Source organism: Penicillium manginii (genome assembly GCF_028828005.1).
Source record: "Penicillium manginii strain IBT 31320 chromosome Unknown utg000004l:1.0-7231830.0:1.0-7236170.0, whole genome shotgun sequence".
In the NCBI taxonomy this organism is placed as follows: domain Eukaryota; kingdom Fungi; phylum Ascomycota; class Eurotiomycetes; order Eurotiales; family Aspergillaceae; genus Penicillium; species Penicillium manginii.
Window position 1 is genome coordinate 3,523,492 of NW_026643105.1, and position 20,873 is coordinate 3,544,364.

The window sequence follows — 20,873 nt, forward strand, 5'->3', positions numbered from 1 at the left end:
CATGGATGGTTCTAAAATTCTGCTACCGTGGAAGTCTTAGCCTGTGTTCCTATGTGAAGTCCGGTACGTTTTTAGTGTTGTAAATCAACAAGAAACCTCTGAACCCATCAAGCTCCGGCGACGAGGCGGCATAGATGGCCATTGCAAAATTGGCCCGATCTGTATCCCCGTTGTTCATGTGAAGCCCGCACCCACAGAAAGTCTGCTGGGAATTCCATCGCGTCTGTCTTTGGTGTGCGCCTGGTTCGGACTCGGAGTCCTGGCGCTTACTAGTAGATAGTGCTGGTGAAGGAGACGGGAGATCGGCCATATCAGAAGTGATTAATTCAAGACTTCTTTGCCGAGAGCGCTGTAGTAGACTTCGTATAAACCGTTGGGAAGTCTTTCTGGGAGGCAAACGGGGACCCGAATACAGCTAAGCTGAGGATCAAGATGAACCTCGCGAGCATTTTGGGGCCCACGAGAAGGATTTGCAATTTGAGAAGTACAATATCAAGCAAGCACCTGGGCATGAGAGACAAAGGTGTCAGATCAAGCCTTAAGGGCTCGCGAATAGAATAGAATTAACTTGAAGGAGAGAGAAGTTTGGGTTTAAGCGCCTTCACACGTGGACCTTGGATGTTCAAGTTGGATCTTGAATCTCTGGGATTGTATGAGGCAGATTCAGAGCAGATCGCTGCCACTTGTTATGGTTATAATATTGAACGACGTAATTTAAACCCGTAGATGTACTAGGAGCTTTCCAATTTTTCTAAGAGGTAATTTTGAAGCTATCAGGGTATATACATGACTAGCGTGATACAGAGCCAACAAGAACCTACCCAGGGGACTTGGAAATGGAAGCAGTTGTCACGGGAAATTGATATCTAATCACGTGATATTCAGACCGGGAACAGATTCAATGCCGAACCCCCCTCTGTCAGGATGAGATAACAACATGAACAACCAACGATACGGAACAATATTCTGGACAGTTGGGGATGTGACGGGGTAGTATCAGGTCGGAATCATATCCGATTCGTACACAATTCCCTCATGAATCGGGGACCTTTGATGTATTATAAATAGGCGTGACGCCCTTGATTCTTTGAAGGTTCTTCAAAGAATCAGAAAGAATCAGTCTCTGTTTTGCAATCGAATCTTAGGCATAATCTCTCAGTTCTTACTTGACCAATCACTGCTAGCTGATACCTTAGCAACCCTTACAACTCTGATTCTTCTCCTCTTGGTCACCCAAGAAGAAGAGAATGCCTCATGACCATGACACCAGCCACCCGACGCTCGCAGTACGCACGACTCGAAGAAGGTTCCAACGACGACCAAACGGAATCGTGACAGAATCTCAAATGTCCCAGAAGTCCCAGAATCCAGTGGTACTGCTGCAAGACGCGCCAGTCAATCTAAGCGAGACCCGTTAACAGAACTCACCCCGGAGAATATACCGACACCTTCTCTACAAAAGCAACGAGTTTTATATAACGAGCAGATTGAGATGGAATGAATGGTTCAAGAGGTCATAAAGAGTCACCAGTGAGTTCAATCCCTCCTCAAATACCAAAAAAGCAGAGAGGGACAACTCGGCCCGATATTTAGCGCCCTCATGCCTACCTCTCAGGCCGGATCCGTAGTCGATTCAGACTCAAAACCTAGAGAAATCAAAGGGATCAAGATCAAGCCGCTGACTGAAAAGTTCACCCGCCAACAGCGCGAATCATAAATCTTTGACCTGGACATTACATTCGAAGGAGACCCGACTACATACAGTAATGATCGAGCAAAGATTAATAAGGCTGTACAACACCTTGATCAACACTGTCGAACTAAATGGATGCGTTATCGGAAGCAAAACGCAGCCAGCCCGCATGTGTATCGATGGGAATCCTGTTTAGAATGGACAATCAGTCTTATTTCCAACAAAGAAAACTACAAACGAGAGACTAGACTGCCTTCTTAGGAACAAAGAGGATGGGTCCTCCGGCTGGGCTTTGAGATGGACGAACTCGCTTGTTTTTCAGGTTTTCATTGAGATATTCTCGGAGTACTTTCAAACCCCTGGAACTCTGGGGGGAGACTCGATCTTGATTCGTTGGTGGGTGGTTTTTCTTCCTCTTCCGGAAGCCAGACGTCCTCGTCGGGTATTTTAACAACTGCAAATACCGTGATTTACGTTTTGAGAGCTTTGGCAAAGCAATGTGGAGTCATGATTTCAAGGTTTGTTTTCTTGATATCGAACCACCATTGTTTCTTCCATGGTGCGATGGTAATTCGGTGATCATTAATTGTTGTAATGATAGTAGTACAGGAGATACCTCTTTTCGTGGATCGCGATCGACTGCGATACACGGCAGAGTCATTTGTTTTTCGGTTCCTCTACTATCCCGAATGATAATCGGAACTTTCCAAACGCCATAAGTAGGGACTTTCTTCCCTGTGTATACCTTGGAAGGAAAGCCTAAGACCGGAGCCTCCGAGTCGGGATTATCAGGACTCGGATACACATTACGTGTAGTGGGTAGGACTACTAGACCTAGCAGTTAGGGTCTCGGTCCAAAACCTGAAAAGATGCAATATTGTCTTCCCTATTCATTTCAGCCCTTGGAACATTTTTTGAATAATCTTAGTGCCAAAGGAGCAAATAGCGAGTTTTTCTAGTACCTAGAGAATGTCGTTCTGTAATCCGCCGCTTCAAGGACAGTCCGTAATATTTGTTTGAAAAGAGGTGTCGATTAAGAAACTAGATAAGTATAGTTCCTGCTGTGTTCAGGCAATATTCAATATGTGTATTACCTAGGAAAGTGTGACAGTGGTCAAATGTGCAGGTACCTTGGTAGACGTTTGATCGCTCAGAGCATTTCATGGCAAGAGCGCATACAATAAAAAACGCTGTGAAAATGACGTCAAAAGACCCTATACGTTTTCAAGATCCGAAGTACTGTCAACTTCCTCACCTCAGGTGGCTCAGTGGCAAAGCCACTCACCACCGAAGCTCCTCAGGTCCAAAACTGGGGAGCCGCCCTCAGCGTTGCGGCCTGGCGCTGAGTGACGGGTGAGGATCCAGGTGGGCGGGTGGTCATAAAGGCATTCCCAAAGGGCTGTCGAGGTATAATGAACTTTTTTTTATATTTTTATCCCCTGTATCATATCTTCTTTGAAGATTTGGATGTGAAGGTCTCCCAAATCTTGGGAATAGGCTTCCCGATTTGGAAAGAAAGTGAAGTTGTCACGAAATATTGCCGCGCCAGCAACAGCGAGGGTGAGAGTTCGATTCCTGACTTTTTGGAATTTGGAATTTGGGCTTTTGGATTGAATAATGGTGGGAAATCTGGGATATTCCATTTGTGGTGTTGTTTCCTTTTTCCCATCACTGCTGGTGGAACTAGTGAGGTTTTTACTCTTTCTATACTCTCATGGCAGCCAATTTCATAGACCACAATACTAAGGTGACGCCTAGCATGCGCTAGCTACGTCCATTTGTACCAAGCTAAAAGCTCGGGCTCTTCTCTTTCAAGGTTCTGACTTGAAGTCCCCAGTCTGCAACTCGACTCTATCACATCCCATTTCTCTTCCCACCGATCATCACTGCCAGCAGTCCGCGGCAGCATCCTGCCAAACTGTCATATTGAATATCATATTGTGTTACCATACTGGCAAACCCTTGCCCTTATTCAGTTTCAAGCAGCCAAAGAACATTCAACCCAGTTCCTTGTCGTGTTTTTCGTCCTAGAGTAGCAGGTGGGGACTGCCTTACTTCCGTGAAAACAATATCACAATGAAGCTCGAAGGAAGGCATCTAAGGAGCAGAACCATCGCCAAATAATCTCTCCACTGGTATTGATTCAGTTGACAGAATCCTCCCTCGCTCATAGATAGCCAAGTATGTATATATGCCAGATACTCCAACTCATAACTTGAACTTGATAGATCACCCCGCAACGACGATCCCAGCTGACGTAGCAACGTGGGGTTCAACCACTCCAACAACCACTTCCTTCCCCTCATCATCCCAGAACCCTCAGACTCAACTTAGAATTCAATTCAGTTCCGTTCGAAAAAAGAAACACCCCATTCCAAGCAAATAAACAAAACACCCCAGCATGGCATCAACCTACCCCCGCCCCGACTTCCAACGCAAAACCCTAACCTGGGCCTCCCTCGACGGCCCATGGTCCTTCATCTTCGACGACAAAGACACAGGTCTATCCCAGCAATGGCAGAAAACAGGCCTGCCCGAGCAATCCCCAGCCTCGCCAGCACTAACAGACTCGACCAAGACAAACTCAAAACGAGAAATAAAAGTCCCCTACGCCTTCCAAACCCTCGCCTCAGGAATAAACCTCCGCGAAGCCCACGAGGTCCTCTGGTACGAGCGCACAATAACCGACATCCGCTCCACCGCCGACCTAGCAAAGGGCAATAGATTACTCCTCCGCTTCGGCGCCGTAGACTACGACTGCTCTGTCTGGGTCGATGGGTGCTACATCGGCGGGCATCGCGGCGGCCACGTCCCCTTTGACCTGGACATTTCCGACGCCGTATCGTCGACGAGTGCCAGTGCCAGTGCCAGTGCACGATTGACCCTTCGCGTACGGGATAGTCCGTACGACCTGGCTCAGCCGCGCGGGAAACAATTCTGGGGCCCCGTGCCAGAGAACATCTTTTACACGCCGACTGGTGGGATTTGGCAGAGTGTTTGGTTGGAGAGTGTGCCTTTTATGCGGATTGGAGGTGGGAGTGCGGGGACTGTGTTGAGGAGCGATGATATTGAGGGTGGAGTTCTTCGTGCGCAAGTCGCTGTTCTGGGACGTGCGGCGCGCGCGGAGTGTAGTGTTGAGATTGAGGCTAGTCTTGGTGGACGGGTTGTTGGGGGTGGGAAGGGAAAGGTTAGGGGGTCTCTTAAGGAGAGGGATTGGGTTGGGCTGGATGTTTGTATGAAGGTTTTGAGTTCGGATGTCTCGCTTCTGGAGAAGGACGCGCCGTTCAATGTGGAGGGGTGTTGGCATGATGGTGTGGCGTTGTGGTCTCCTGAGCATCCGATTTTATACGACTTGACTTTGCGGCTGTATGATGCGGCTGGGAAGGTCGTTGATGAAGTGGCGACGACGACAGGAATGCGCAGTCTCTCGTGGCAGAATGGTGATGGGACGTTCCGACTGAATGGCAAGCCTTATTTCCAAATGCTCTTTCTGGACCAGGGGTACTGGCCCGAGACAGGTCTTACGCCGCCCTCGTCCGAGGCTCTTCGCCTCGACATCCAGATGGCGAAGGATCTGGGATTCAACGGGTGCCGCAAACATCAGAAAGTCGAGGACCCGCGCTTCCATTACTGGGCTGATCGGCTGGGCTTCGTTGTCTGGGGCGAAATGGCCAACGCGTACGAGTTTGGGCCGGATTATATTGAGCGCATGAATGGGGAGTGGACTGAGGCTGTGAAGAGGGATATCAATCACCCGTGCATTGTGACATGGACGCCGAACAATGAGAGTTGGGCCTATACATCGTTGAAAGACGATATCGAGCAGCGGAATCATATCCGCTCACTGTATTACTTGACCAAGACTCTGGACCCAAGTCGGCCTATTAATGATAATTGCGGCTGGGAACATGTCCTCACCGATCTGACAACTTACCACGATTACAGCGACTCGGCTGAATTATCGGAAACCTGCTCGAAAATGGAGGGCGGGATTCTTGCCCCGAAGGCTGGTCATGATATGTTCTCGAGACCTATCTACTCCGGCTTCGCGGGACATACACTCCTCGACCCCGGTGCCGCGCACAAGGCCGGTGCGCCGGTTATCTGTACCGAGTTCGGGGGCGTGAATATCGCGCCGGGGAAAGGTGACCAGGCGGGCGAGCGTGATTGGGGATATACGACCGCGACGGATATTGAGGATTTCCTGAAGCGGTATGAGAGGCTTGTCATGGCAATTGTTAAGGGGGGCCATACTTGTGGACTCGTTTATACGCAGTTGTGAGTGAAAGCTCCCCTGTCACTGGTATATACCAGTACTTGGTGGAGAAGCGTGGTGATCTCCGTTTTCGAGGTGATGCTAATACTTGTGTAGGTGCGACATCGAACAAGAAGTGAACGGCCTTTACACCTACGACCGCAAAGAAAAAGTACCCGTCGCGAGTCTCAAAGCTATCATGGACGCTGCGAAGGATTATTACTACGAGCATGTCCAGGCCCATGGACCGAGGGGGATCAAGAAGCTTTTGCATTCGTTACACCGGGCCTAGATCTAGATCTACATCACAAGGCTTGGCGTAGGTGAAGGAGGCGAGGCGGGTCCAGCCACGTCTAAATACACCTGAGCTGAAGCTTTTTCACCGCTAGTAGGTGCTACTAGTAGTTTGTCCACTTCAATCTAGTGGAGACAGGGGGGGCCCAATCAATAATAGAGATATCTTGATGTGAAATCTGTACGCAGTTGAGTAATAAGGGGTAGTCTAGGTATGCCTATAAGATTTGTCACTTTGCTGGATACAAGAGCATTTACCCGACGGAACAAAGCCTTAATAACTAGTATCCACTAGGACTAGTATGTACTACAAGGGCAAAGTTTACGCGGGCGTTACCATGAAACAACAAGTAGAATACTACGGAGTTCCACGGAGTAAGTTGGACAAGATACACCATCCGATCACATTAAAACTATAAATAAAACAAGATAGATACCCTTTCAAAATCGCTCAATGAACTTAGCCCAAAAAAGAGGCGAACACAAAAGTAACATAAAACAGAAGCAGATTTTTCAAAAAGAATGCAGCCCGTCAGAACACCAGACATGCCGAAAAAAAAGAACATCCCAGCAAAACACAACTGTAAAGAGAGAAGAAAATGAAGATAAACAAGGCAAAGCGAAATGTTTTGTTAATAGCGCTCGTGTAGATGCATGATTGATACAAGAATTAAAGAAGCGCGGGTCTCGCGCTGGCACCTCGAATGGGGGAAAATCACATATTAGCCAGTTCATGATCGATCTGGCGGTCGAGGAAAGCGCGTTTTTCGCCGGTCAGGGTCGTTTGCAGGCGTTGCTCGACAAGAACGCGGACCTGCTTCTTGGTAACGGTGTCGAGATCGACCTCCGCCAGACAGGAACGCGTTGCGTCAATGATGGCCGACTCGTCCGGACCACCGCCCGCAACGCCGCGGAAATCAAAGGCAGTGCTGGCGGGGCGCGAGGGCGGGTATTGACCCAGCGGACTGCGGGAGCGATTGCCCAGGAGGTTCTCGTGGCTTTGCATGAAGCCGAGACTGTGGCGGCTCTGGTGGCCGGGTGCGTCTTGGTAGCTGCTCAGTCCGCCCATGGACATGTGTCTCGATGCTGCCGCGGGGTGCTGTTGAGCGGCTGCGCCGGCGCCCATCTGCGGGAAGTCGGTGTAGCGGGAGAAGTTGGACATATGCGAGTTGCGGTTGCCGGCTACGTTGCCGCCGACGAAGGGGGCGGGGGACTGGGGTGGCATGTATGGGTTGCTGTGGCGGCCTTGGCCGCCGGGGAATCCAGTGAGGATGGTGGAGGCGGGCTTGACGGAGGAGTATTGCGAGTGCATGTCGTCCATTTCCATGCCCATGTCGTCCACGTAGCGGCCGTTGGAGTAGATCTTCTCTTGGCTGGCGCCCATATCGCCGCGGCGGCCGGGAAGGTTGTTGGCCATGGCATAGTCGTCCCAGCGTTGGAGAGGGATGCTGCGAGGGTCAAAGTTGGCTTCTTCTTCGCCTCCGACGGCGACGATGCGCTTGTCTCCCTTCTCGCCAATGACGACGCGGGTGGTACCCCATGAGAAGTCGTCTTGTTTCCAGAAGGAGTAGAGCGGGAGAACAAAACTGTAGATAGGGAAGGCCATCAGGTAGATGATCATCCAACCAATGTGCTGCCACTGGCGCTTGACAATGAAGATGATGATCTGTAGACCGTATACAGCGGCCAACATGATAATCGAAATCATCGGGAAGGGTCCAGTTTTACTGCCGATCAGGTAGAAAATGTAACCAAGGTACACACAGGTAGCCGGGAGAATGATTGTTCCAAGGAGATCGACGAGAACGACGAAGCGCATACTGAAACAGCAGAAGCCACAGAGGTCCTTCAGAGCGGCCAGTTCAACCAGATTGTGGACAGTGGAGTTGATCCAACGACGTCTCTGAGAGAGAAGCACACTCCAGCTCTCGGGAGCAGCTGTACTTGCGTAGGCGTCGGGAACGAACTTGTAGCGCATTGTCGGGAAATGCTTGGTCATAAGCGTGGTCAGGAAACGATCCTCACCCAGAGAAAGCAAGTTCTTCTTGTGGAGAGTGTCGACATCGTTGTCGGCATACTCCTTGATGACCTTGTCCGAGATAATGAGTGGGCGGCCTTTGTCCGCAGTGCGAAGACGGTACATGCAGAAACTGAATCGCAGTTAGTATTAGTGCATCAGAGGAAGAGATAGAGAAAGAAAGCTTACCATCCAGGAAGACAAGTGACACTGCCGAAGAGAGACTCAAAGGCCTTGGACAAATGATGCGAGATGTAGTATTCGTACACCTGAATCATAGTCCACCAACTGCGCTCTTCGTTTGCAAGACTAGTCTCGCCACAAATACCGGCAATCTTGGCATCCGCGGCGCAAGCAGCGACCAGTCGATTTAGCGAATCTTCCTTGACACTGGTATCTGCGTCGACCATGAAGCAGTATTCGTAGAGCTCGGGATCCACGCCAATAATATTGTTAATCTGGTGGAAGATTTCAAGTTCCATAGGCGACATAGGAGCACGGTGGTGGACGCGGTTCAGGAACTTCATCAACAACACTTGCGAGTCACGCTTTCCACGGTTTCCGGGCTTGGACTTGCGTTGCTCAGACTCCTTTCCAACCTTTACGACGACGATGTAAGGAACAACGTTACCCTCGTACTCGTAGAGACCAGAGTAGACCTTGGCGTAGTTGAGTTGTTCCATGCCCTGTCCAACAGAGTGGAAAGGCAGCGCGGGCGGGTCCATCTTGGGGTCGACACCCAGAATATCAAGGACGATCTTGGGGGTGGGTCGGTCGTTTCCACCACCAACAATCATACCATCGCAGATGACGAAGATCAGCTTTCGCTTGTTGTCATATTGCAGCGCAGTCAGAGAGTCAAGACCCTTACGAAGGGAGTCTTCACCCTCGGTATAGGCGGGGACCAAACAAATGACAAATTTGTCTTGGGGCGAGGGGCGACGCTTCGATCCCAACTGCAGAGCTGCCAAGAACTTGACGAGAACCACGGCGCATATAAGAATGGCGAAGGAAAGCAGAATCCAGTTATTCACAGTACACCTTGGACTTTCTCTGAAGTCGGTCTTTCCCTTATAGAAGACGTAATCAAGACACCTTTGAGCGTTCTGGAACTCGGATGTATCCTGCCATTTGGATGTGATGTCGGTTCCTGGGTTATCCTTGAAGAGAGTGGTAACAGAGTCGGGCAAGAACGAGTATTGGGATAAACTGTTCTCCATGTCGAGGGTGTAAAAGTAGTCCGTGAGATCATAGACCTTGTCGTTGACGATGGCCCAGTATCGTTGGTCATTATTGGCTTGTGTCTTTATAGTGGATTTCGTCCAGACCAGCTCACCCTTGTAATAGTCGGTAATCTTGGGAAGGAAGACATCCGAGTACCAGGTCAGCTTGTGGAGCTTGGTGCTGTTCTGCGGGTAGTTCAAAGGTCCACAGTTGTGCTTGGCCTGACTGTACAGAACAGCCGTGGTGTCATTGTTCTGCAGCTGGACGTTCAGAGAGGCTGTGGTTCCACAGTACTCAGAAAGAGGAGGCGGGAAATAGGCATCCAGGTTGGTACCAGCGAGTTCTTTCATGACCGAGTCCGTTACTTGTGAGCCTTTGATATCACTGTGCTGCTGGCGCCAGAATTTCGAAATGTCGTACACGCGCCCGTGGATACTGACATAAAAGTTGTCGTCCGTCGTGTGCCAGCTAACCTCCTTTGTGTTCCACGCCTTGTCCTTGTTGGGACAGAGCAGAGTACCGAATGCCATGATGTAGAAACAGACGATGGCATTGAAGAGCAAGATCAGAGCAACAAGGACGAACTTCTCTCGCCAGGCCATACGGACATCCGGGCGCTTCATGCGACCGATATACCTGAGCACAAAAGACGGAATCCAGAAGGTCATGGCCCAGACGAATCCGGCCCACAGTCGTCGACCGAACGTGATGGGTGTCTTCTCGATGTGTTTGGGTTCACCGAATTCAACGTCGCCATCACCAATATAGCGACCGTATTGATCGTAGTAGGTGATATCACCCTTGTTATCATCTCCCTTATGACCGAGACCATAATCACCGGCCATTTGGGTAAGTGGAGCGCTAGGAGCAATTGATTTGGCACCGCCCATGACACTGGGGGCCATCGCGGTCATAGCGGCCGGGTGCATCATCATGTCGCCGTGGCCAAGGAGGTTTGTGGACTCGCCCATGGGGGTACCGTCCGGAGTCATACCAGGCTCGTACATTCTGGCACCATATCCGAAGGGGTTTGCGGCCTCATCCGGCTTGAGATCAAGCATACTCTCGGCCTCCCACCAAGCACCTTCTCTCATCCAGATACGCTGCTGGCCAACGAGGGCGTCACCGTTGCTCCAGCCTCTCTCCAGGATCCAATTCTCGACACCATCCTGTCCTTCGGCACAGCCAAGGCGGGAATACCGACTGACAAACTCCTCAACATCAAAGTCGGCAGTGAAATCGAGCTGCTTGATGCGACGGTTGGCCCATTCAGGAAGTCGCCAGTCTCGCAGTTGACGCGACACCGCACCCGCAGACCAAGAGTTGGCGGAGGCCTGAAGTTGCTCTGGCAGGTCGTCTGTGGGGTGGATCGAGAGGTGGTACCAAACACGACTGCTACCAAGAATTGTGGGAAGATCGAAGCGCCCACGTTTGCCGACAGAGATCCCTTCAGTGTCGACTGGGAAGAGAATTTGACGCAGGAAAGAATCGCTTTCAGCCTCGACTGCAACCTTCTCCAAGACTCCCTGTCGTCGGTCGTTCTCATGTTCGCGTTCACGTCCAGCGGCACCACTCATGATACCCAGGTCTGGTTCCACTGACGCCACCGCGGTGTTCATCTCGGTTATGACGGACTGGCCAATTGGAGGGATGACGATGCCATCTTCTTTCATTTCAGCGTTGATGCCAAGATCGTCGTCGAATACACCTCTCATGGCAACCGCCTTGCCAAGTGCCGGGCGAGGGATATCAATGATAGTCAGTCCAACAGTGTCCTCGTTGGACCACTGAGGAGTACCACCATTGCTGGACTCATCCTCAAGAACAGCCTGGATATCCGTAGCGATAGCTTCGTTGGCTTTACCAATAATCCAGTCGACCAGGGCTTCATAAATTCCAATGATCAAGACTTCCCGCTCGTCGGTCGAACACTTGTGCAAGAGAACTTCAGGGTCTACACCAAGAAGACCACCGACATCCTCGCAGACTTCTTCGAGTTCCTCTTGGTCAACCTCAAGGCCAGCGGCATTTCCAAGCTTGAGCAGGCCTGCAAGAACAGAAAGCAAGCCTCGCTGGGCAGCGCCCTTGATACCAATAGTTTTCAGATTGGCACGGAGATCCTCAGCGGATGCGGTGTCATCAGCAGTAGGGAGATAGGAAGGAGGGCTGTAGGTGTTCGATCGCTTGAGCAGAGTATAGTGGGAGGGGTCTCTCAGATCCAGAAACTCTCGCTCAGCGGGGGTGGATGCGGATGTGAGGAGGTAGTAGAATGCATCAAAGGCACGGAAACCAGACTCGTTGGGAATTTCCAGAAGACCTTTGCGGACATTGATGCCGGCTGAAGAGAGTGCTAGGGACAGACCCACAACCTGGCCCTGGAGGGTCAAAGTAAATGAGGCTGATAAAGCTGAGTGGAGAGAGTAAGAGGGGTTGAATGAAGTGACTGCGGAGAGGAATGGTCGCAGTGTTGCGAGTGCAGCATATGCAACTTCCGGTGTGGAGATGGGAAGCGCTGTGATGAAAGGCTCCAGTAATGACGGCGTGGACTGGTGGAGGGAGCTATATTCAGGTCAGCAAGATAATGATGAGAAGACCGATAGATTGATGAAAGAACGCACCAGAGGGCAATGCAGCCATCCTCAGCACGCCTCCGGGCGTGTTCCCAAGCGCGAATGGCTAAGTCACGGTCAATAGTGGCACCGTTGCGGCCATCGGGCAGGGTTGTGGCGGCGGTGACCCAGGTATTGACAACCAAACTAGTACTAGAATCCAACTGGTACGGCTGACCAGCTGTATAGAACGAATGAAGGGCGTTCAGCAAGGTGGTGGTCGATACCTGAGTCGCATGTTGGGAGGTTGGCCTCGGCCCAGCCGAGAGACCGGCGGACTGGGTGGAGAAGACCGAGAAGCGGTTCGACATTGTGAAAGCTGTAGTGGAAGACGATGGCGGTCGAGATGAGACTTCCAGTCTAAGCAGTTATCAACGCATGGAGGGGTGTGTGTGCTGTGGTGTAGTGTGGTATGATCGGCGTCGAAATTGAAGCACAGGCGAGTGGTGTGGAGGTGAGAGGTGGTTTCCGGGGCAAATGGCACAACAATAGAAAGAACCGTTTGGGGGGGGGGCTCGGAGCTTCACAGGGACTGTACAACTCCGGATTGGGGTGAGCGAGTGGCTGGAGATAGAGACTCCTGGAGTATACAGCAGAGGGGAAAGGGGAGGGGAAGGGAAACGTGAAGCAAACAACAGGAGAGAGAAAAAAGAGGTTGACAAAGAGGAGATAAGACCCGATGGTGAGGCAGTCGGAGGGTCTGTACTGGGTTTGTACCGCGTACGGGGTATTTTTGGACGTGACAGGGAAAAATACGGTGATCGCCTGTGATCGACCGAGCTTTGTTGTGGGGTGATGTAGGCGAGGTGAGGAGAGAGAGTTATACGATGGTATCGTGTATAGGAGAGTGTATATTACACTGTATATTATTTGTGTCCTTAGAGGTATTATTCTAGATGATTCTCTATTTTGTGATATCTTCTCTCTGACTTCTACAATTCGAAGTTGATGCCTTCATTCTTCGATGAGTACTCCGTACTGTACACAAAGGACAGTCCAATCAGGCGACCTGCGGAGGGAGTGGAACTGGGAGCGGACAGCTACTGTGGGAGGATACTGTGAGAGTAAGTTTGCTGTGCCGGCTATATTTGGGATGTCTCACAAAAGGGTTGCCACTCGGCCTGCACAATGTACCGCCACGAACCCCTAGTTTCACTCGATCCCCCGGTCATCCTGTGATCGGTCCACTCAGGGGCACGGGATGTGTCAAGTGGGGTGGAGCTAAGAGAAGACTAAAAGGAGATGGAAGCCGGAATCCTCTTCGGGCCATGATCTGACATGTTGCTATTTCGGCTGTCCATGCGGGTAGCAGTAAGGAGGACTGGACCTGGCAGTGTTGGTGCAGGGGACTGGTCATCAATCGGTGGCCCAGGGTGAGGAGTGAGGAGTGGAGAGAAAAACAGGGACTGGAAGAGAAGGGACTGAGCTGTGGTGGACTGGACTGGACTGGACTCGGTGGGGCCTGTTTACCTGAGACCCTGATCCAGCTTAGCGTATCGATATTTTCCGCCAGAAATAGCCACGGCGTGCCCGATTACACACTATACATACTACACTGATACTGAGTATACTGAGTATACTGAGTACACTATGGCTATACTATACTATTTCAACTCTCTTGCAACTACCCCTAAACAGTCGCCCTAATAAAACGACAGTTATACTTGTAGTATTTACTATTTACTGTAAACACTTCGACCAAGTTCCAAGTCAGGTGGGTCTACCCGCACTCCCAGCCAATCAAGACAAACCAATCAATGCAACTGCAATCCAATCCAAAGGCCAATCCACTCGGATGACCACTCTATACTATACATAGCTCCTTACAAGCGTGTGACCGTACCCATACCCATATTGTAGGTATTCTATTACTCCTGTATCTTTTTCTCTTGTGGATCAATCTTTTGCTTGTCATCTGTCGCTTTGCTTCTGCTTCTGCTTCTCTCGTTTCCTGTTCTTCCTGCTTTTGTTTTTCCCCTACTCCTTTCGTTCTCATCCTGGGACTTCTTGGGAACTACTGCTATCTCGCAATCTCCCACCGATTGCCTGGGACACTTCATTCCACCCAACATTCCCCCGTCCACGTTCATTCCGAGGCTCGTCGAGACTCTCCTCCGACTCGGGATCTGCTCCCCTCAGGGAAGACCCTCAACAGGTCTTCATCACACTCGTTTTCACCTCTCTCTAGTCCTCTAGACTAATCCTCTGGGGGCTTCTTCCTCACCATGGCGAACACGAGAGCTGGCGCTCCAGCGCATACTCAATCCTCACTCCCATCTCTCCCCGCACATCTCCAGTCCGATACCCATCTCACGGCACACTTAGCCAGTCGGTACGCAAAACATCCCACCGCTACACAAAACCTTCACTCCACTCCCGACGAAACTTTGGCTCCGATCGCTAACCCCTGTTCAGTTTCCACGTCGGTCTGCCCACGGCTCGTCTTTCCTCCCAGGCTTTAATCTCTCTCAACACATATTCCTCCGCAACAAAAGGCCCAGATGGCAACAAAGAGGGCAGCGCAGCTGGTGAGGCCGAGGATCTCGCTCGTCGGGCATTCACTCGTCTGGGCGCTCGCGCCGAGAACCAGGCTGTCGTCTTTCTGTAAGTGATTCAGTAACAGGTCCTCAGATAGCCATTATACCCCTGCTAACCCATCAATTCAGTGGAGAGAGTGGATCTGGCAAAACCACCATTCGCTCACACCTACTCTCATCATTCCTATCATATTCCTCAACTCCTCTCTCTTCGAAACTCTCCTATGCCGCCTTTGTCTTCGACACCCTGACCACCACCAAATCCGTCACCACTCCGACTGCCTCCAAGGCCGGTCTTTTCCTGGAACTTCAATATGATGGCTCCTCATCTGTCAATCCCACTCTGATCGGTGGAAAGATCATCGATTACCGCTTGGAAAGAAGCCGCATCTCATCGGTTCCCACCGGAGAGCGCAGCTTCCACTCGCTCTACTATCTTCTCGCCGGTACGAGTGCTGCAGAGAAGGCTCACTTGGGCTTCGATAACACGATCCACATCCAAACTGGAGGCTCGGGCTCTATCAACCACAAGCGATGGCGCTATCTTGGTCACCCAACGCAACTCAAGGTCGGTGTCAATGACGCTGATGGTTTCCAGCACTTCAAGACGGCTCTGCGAAAGCTCGAGTTTTCGCGCGGTGAAATTGCCGAGATCTGTCAGATTATGGCAAGTATTCTGCATATTGGACAATTGGACTTTATTACAGGGCAAGCGACAACCACGGCGGCAGAGGAAAGTGGTGGTTACTCCCACGAGGGTGGCGAGATGGTCACGGTGGTGAAGAACAAGGATGTTCTGGCCAATGTCGCTGCTTTCCTTGGCTTGAGTCTCGAGTCTCTGGAGAATAGCCTGGGCTACAAGACCAAGACACTCCACCGTGAGCGAGTGACGGTCATGCTCGATCCACGGGGTGCTCGCCAAAACGCGGATGCTTTCGCCCGCACTATCTACTCGCTCTTGGTCACCTACGTGATTGAGAGAGTGAACCAGAGGCTTTGTGCTGCGGAAGACAGCGTCGCCAATACGATTTCTATTGTTGATTTCCCTGGCTTCGCCCAGTCTCCCGCGACTGGCTCAACATTGGACCAACTGCTCAGCAATGCGGCGACAGAGTCTCTTTACAACTACTGCCTGCAATCTTTCTTTGACCGGAAGGCCGATATTCTGGACCGCGAAGAAATCACCGTTCCGGCTACCAGCTATTTTGATAACACCGACACCGTCCGCGGTCTTTTGAAGCACGGCAATGGATTGCTGAGCATCCTGGACGACCAGACCAAGCGTGGACGTTCCGATGCCCAGTTCCTTGACAGCGTTCGAAAGCGTTTCGAGGGCAAGAATCCGGCAATCTCGGTGGGCGACTCGAGCGCGAGCAGTGGCTACATCACTCAGGGTCCCCGCACCGCATTCACTGTGAAGCATTTCGCTGGTGAGGTTGACTATTCGGTGGCAGGTCTCATCGAGGAGAACGGAGAAGTCATCTCGGGCGACTTGATGAACCTCATGAAGTCTACCCGCAGCGACTTGGTCCGTGAGCTCTTCGATCAAGATGCCGTCGAAACCATCACCCATCCAAAGGAGAAGACCGCTATAATGCAGGCCCAGGTCTCCTCCAAGCCAATGCGTATGCCTAGCATGGCACGACGCAAGCACGACGCCCAGGCTCGACTCACTTCAATGGCCATGTCCCGAGCTGACAGCGAGGATAACATTGAAGAAGTGGATAGCCAGGTGGGAGGAAGCTCCCGCCGCAGCGTGGCAGGTCGGAAGAGCGGCTTGTTGGGTCCCTCCCAGGGCTCGGCCGGCCAATTCCTTTCTGGCCTTGAAATCATCAACAAGTGCCTGAGCCAGCCGAACCTGAATCCTTACTTCGTGATCTGTCTCAAGCCCAACGATCGACGCATCGCCAATCAGTTTGACAGCAAATGTGTCCGCATGCAAGTTCAAACATTCGGCATCGCCGAGATCAGCCAACGGCTCCGAAATGCGGATTTCAGCGTCTTCCTCCCCTTTGCCGAGTTCCTCGGCCTGGCCGAGATCGGTAATGTCGTCGTCGGCAGCGATAAGGAAAAGTCTGAGGTCGTCTTGGATGAGAGACGCTGGCCTGGAAATGAGGCTCGCGTTGGTAGCACCGGTGTCTTCCTGAGCGAGCGTTGCTGGGCAGATCTCGCCAAAGTCGGAGAGCGCGTTGTTCCAACCTACGGCGCCGTTGGCGGTGCTGATGACGACGCTATCAACTCGGCTGGCAACCCGGATGCCAAAGTTCGGCTGCTCAATCCGGCCGATGCGTCTCCCGGCGCATTCATCTACGGTGACGAAACGAAGCAAGGATATTTCGGCAGCCGCGAATTGGATGGCCGTTCTGATGCTGGCGGCTCGGCTTTCAACTCTGGTGACATGTTCCGTGACCTCGACACCAAGCAGCAGATGCTTGAGAAGGGTCAAGAAAAGAACATGGAGGAGGTGGAGGATGTTCCAGTCTCAGCATCCCGCCGCCGTTGGATGGCACTAGTCTGGCTGTTAACATGGATGATTCCCGACATATTTATCCGGTATATCGGTCGCATGAAGCGGAAGGATATCCGTACCGCTTGGCGAGAGAAGCTTGCAATCAACCTTATCATCTGGTTTGCCTGTGGTGTTGCTATTTTCATGATTGTCGCTTTCCCCGGCTTGATTTGTCCGACTCAGCATGTCTATTCCAAGGGCGAACTCAGCAACCAGAACGGCAAAGATGGGGCATCCTCGTACGTTGCCGTCCGAGGTGTTGTGTTCAACTTGGGAGACTTTATGCCTGCTCACTATCCCGATATCATTCCTCAAAAGTCACTCAAGAACTACGCAGGTACCGATGCCACCAACCTCTTCCCTGTCCAGGTCTCTGCATTGTGCCAGGGTGTGGACGGATCCATCGACCCTAGCGTGCCGCTTGACTATCGATCAAACTTGAATGACTCGGCTAGCACGATTTCTTCGACATCGTTTGATATCAATGCCAAGTACCACGACTTCCGTTATTGGACTGATCTCTACCAAGCCGATTGGTTTTACGAGCAAATGGTCATGATGCGAGCCAATTACAAAAAGGGATACGTCGGTTATACTGCGAAGTATATGAAGAGTCTAGCGGATGACGAGAGCAAAAATATCGTCAGTATCAACGGGAAAGTATACGATATGTCGTACTACATTGCAGGACCTCGCAATCCACGTTTCCCGGAAGGCAAGAATCGCTCCACCAGCGGTATCAAGACTGATTATATGAGCCCTCTTCTCGTTACTCTCTTCCAGCAAAAGTCCGGCTACGATGTGACTAAGTACTGGACTGATCTTGATCTCGACGACACTTTGCGCTCCCGTATGGAACTGTGCCTTGACAATTTGTTCTTCGTCGGCCATGTCGACACCCGTAACTCGGTCAAGTGTCAGTTCGCTCGTTACTTCATCCTTGCCATCTCCATCTTGATTTGTACTGTTCTGGTCTTCAAGTTCTTGGCTGCCCTGCAATTCGGAAAGAAGAACTTGCCCGAGAATCTCGACAAGTTCATCATCTGCCAAGTGCCGGTGTATACCGAAGACGAGGATTCACTCCGTCGTGCTATGGACTCTATGGCACGCATGCGCTACGATGACAAGCGTAAGCTTCTCTTGGTTATTTGTGACGGTATGATTATCGGTCAAGGTAACGATCGCCCTACACCGCGCATCGTTCTGGACATTCTCGGCGTTCCTGAATCTGTCGACCCCGAGCCGCTCAGCTTTGAGAGTCTGGGTGAAGGTATGAAGCAGCACAACATGGGTAAGATCTACTCTGGTCTCTACGAGGTCCAAGGTCACATTGTGCCCTTCCTGGTCGTTGTCAAGGTCGGCAAGCCTTCTGAAGTGTCTCGCCCGGGTAACCGTGGTAAGCGTGACTCCCAGATGATTCTCATGCGCTTCCTCAACCGCATTCACTACAATCTGCCCATGAGCCCTATGGAGCTGGAGATGCACCATCAAATTCGCAACATCATCGGTGTCAACCCAACTTTCTACGAATATATTCTGCAAGTCGATGCCGATACGATGGTTGCACCGGATTCCGCTACTCGCTTCGTTTCAGCATTCCTGTCTGATACACGCCTCATCGGTGTCTGTGGAGAGACAGCCCTGTCCAACGCGAAAACATCCATGGTCACGATGATTCAGGTTTACGAGTACTACATTTCCCACAACTTGATCAAGGCGTTTGAAAGTTTGTTCGGTTCCGTTACCTGTTTGCCCGGTTGTTTCACCATGTTCCGAATCCGCTCTTCAGAGACCGGCAAACCGTTATTCGTGAGCAAGGAAGTCGTCGACTCCTATTCCGAGATTCGCGTCGATACCCTGCACATGAAGAACCTGCTACACCTGGGTGAAGATCGATACCTGACCACACTACTCCTCAAGCACCACCCCAAGTTCAAGACGAAGTACATCTTCCGCGCTCATGCCTGGACCGTGGCCCCCGAGAGCTTCGCTGTCTTCCTCTCACAACGTCGTCGCTGGATTAACTCCACTGTCCACAACCTGGTCGAGCTCGTCCCTCTTCAACAGCTGTGCGGCTTCTGCTGCTTCAGTATGCGCTTCATTGTCTTCGTCGATCTCCTCAGTACCATCATCCAGCCCGTCACAGTCGCCTATATCATCTACCTGATCGTCTGGCTAGTCCAAGACAGCTCAGTGATCCCCTGGACAGCCTTTATTCTTCTCGGTGTCATCTACGGTCTCCAAGCCTTCATCTTCATCGTCCGACGCAAGTGGGAAATGATCGGCTGGATGTTCATCTACATCCTCGCCATCCCCGTCTTCACCCTCGCCCTCCCGCTCTACTCATTCTGGCACATGGACGACTTCTCCTGGGGAAACACCCGCGTCATCACCGGTGAAAAGGGCCGCAAAGTCGTCATCTCCGACGAAGGCAAATTCGACCCGGCCTCCATCCCCAAGAAACGCTGGGAAGAGTACCAAATGGAACTCTGGGAAGCCCAAACCTCCCGCGACGACCGCTCCGAAGTCTCAGGCTACTCGTACGGCACCCGCTCGCACGCCTTCCCCCAGTCCGAGTACGGCTTCCCGGGCTCTAGACCGATGTCCCAAATGGATCTGCCGCTCATGAACTCGAGCTCGCGCCTTTCGATCGCCCCGTCCGAGATGCTCGGCGGTGGCATGGGCATGGCGCATGGAGACCTGAGCATGGAAGATATGAGTCACCTGCCCTCCGACGACGCCATTCTCGCAGAGATCAGGGAGATTCTCCGGACGGCGGATCTGATGGCCGTTACGAAGAAGAGTATTAAGCAGGAGCTTGAGAGAAGATTCGGCGTTAACCTTGATCTTAAGCGGCCTTATATCAACTCTGCGACTGAGGCTGTTCTTTCGGGTCTTCTTTGATTTTCGTTCTAGCCCTTCCACCCGTTCTGTTCCTTTTTTTACTTTACACTTTTCCACTCGTGTCGGCTTGTTTGACGCGAGTATGTGTTATTAACGTCCGGATCTTTTCTTTCTGCGTTTATTTTGGTTTGTCGTGTTTTGCTTTGCTTTTGTGTTCGCCTTTTTTTCGACCCTCCATTTTTCGAGCGAACTTGCATGGATGAGAAAGTTTTCTAAGCGTTTATTCTTCGGGTTGTTGTTGTTTTTTATTTCTTTTCTTTGTTTCCTATTTTGATTGGAGAGATCTGTCTGGTCTGGTCTGAGTCTATAAAATCTGCTCTTTGTTGTTTATCTTAGGATTGTCATGTCTTATTTGAGTCGATTCGAATATAATGCCCGGAGTATATATGACTCTGGTGGTACTAATATTTCTGTCCCGTCTCCTTCGATGTCTAGAGTCACTAGTAAATACTAGTACTACTAGCAGTACTGTCGTACAGTGGCGTTCCAAAGGTTTGAAACACCCTGAGCGACCGCCTTCCCCTACCGCCCACTATATTAGTACACCGCCCCCTATTCTACTACGCGACGTGCGTTGTATATAGCATATTATACACATTCCACGCGTTATATTGAGCTATTTGGGCCTTTAGAATGCCACCAATTCGTCATACTGCTCTGCAATTGGTGCAAAACCAATATGATACACCGTCACAGCATCCAAATGTAACACAACGCTCACGCCGGTGTCAATTAGCACCACATGAACGTGTTCGACTTGTTGAATTGAAAGCTATTGGATGGTCATATACTGAGATCCATGAACGCTATCCTTATATTCCAATTGGAACA

The 20,873-nt window shown here is 51.2% G+C and overlaps 4 protein-coding genes across 4 annotated transcripts; 3 read left to right on the plus strand and 1 right to left on the minus strand.

The window, feature by feature from the left end:
• Positions 1 to 937: 937 nt before the first annotated feature.
• Positions 938 to 1,501, plus strand: N7533_005024 (uncharacterized protein; the record flags this gene model as incomplete). Its single annotated transcript, XM_057101674.1, has 2 exons — positions 938 to 990; positions 1,288 to 1,501. The coding sequence occupies 2 exons, from the start codon at positions 938 to 940 to the stop codon at positions 1,499 to 1,501; spliced, it is 267 nt and encodes an 88-aa protein (XP_056961304.1).
• Positions 1,502 to 4,094: 2,593 nt separating this feature from the next.
• N7533_005025 (glycoside hydrolase family 2 protein) lies at positions 4,095 to 6,240 on the plus strand (the record flags this gene model as incomplete). Its single annotated transcript, XM_057101675.1, has 2 exons — positions 4,095 to 5,971; positions 6,066 to 6,240. 2 exons carry the CDS (start codon positions 4,095 to 4,097, stop codon positions 6,238 to 6,240), a joined length of 2,052 nt encoding a protein of 683 aa, XP_056961305.1.
• A 717-nt stretch (positions 6,241 to 6,957) lies between these two features.
• Positions 6,958 to 12,403, minus strand: csmB (putative chitin synthase; the record flags this gene model as incomplete). The annotated part of the gene is made up of 3 exons (XM_057101676.1): positions 6,958 to 8,392; positions 8,449 to 12,042; positions 12,102 to 12,403. 3 exons carry the CDS (start codon positions 12,401 to 12,403, stop codon positions 6,958 to 6,960), a joined length of 5,331 nt encoding a protein of 1,776 aa, XP_056961306.1.
• A 1,914-nt stretch (positions 12,404 to 14,317) lies between these two features.
• On the plus strand, positions 14,318 to 20,042 carry chsE (chitin synthase class Va; the record flags this gene model as incomplete). Its single annotated transcript, XM_057101677.1, has 3 exons — positions 14,318 to 14,424; positions 14,508 to 14,696; positions 14,759 to 20,042. 3 exons carry the CDS (start codon positions 14,318 to 14,320, stop codon positions 20,040 to 20,042), a joined length of 5,580 nt encoding a protein of 1,859 aa, XP_056961307.1.
• Between the last annotated feature and the right edge of the window lie 831 nt (positions 20,043 to 20,873).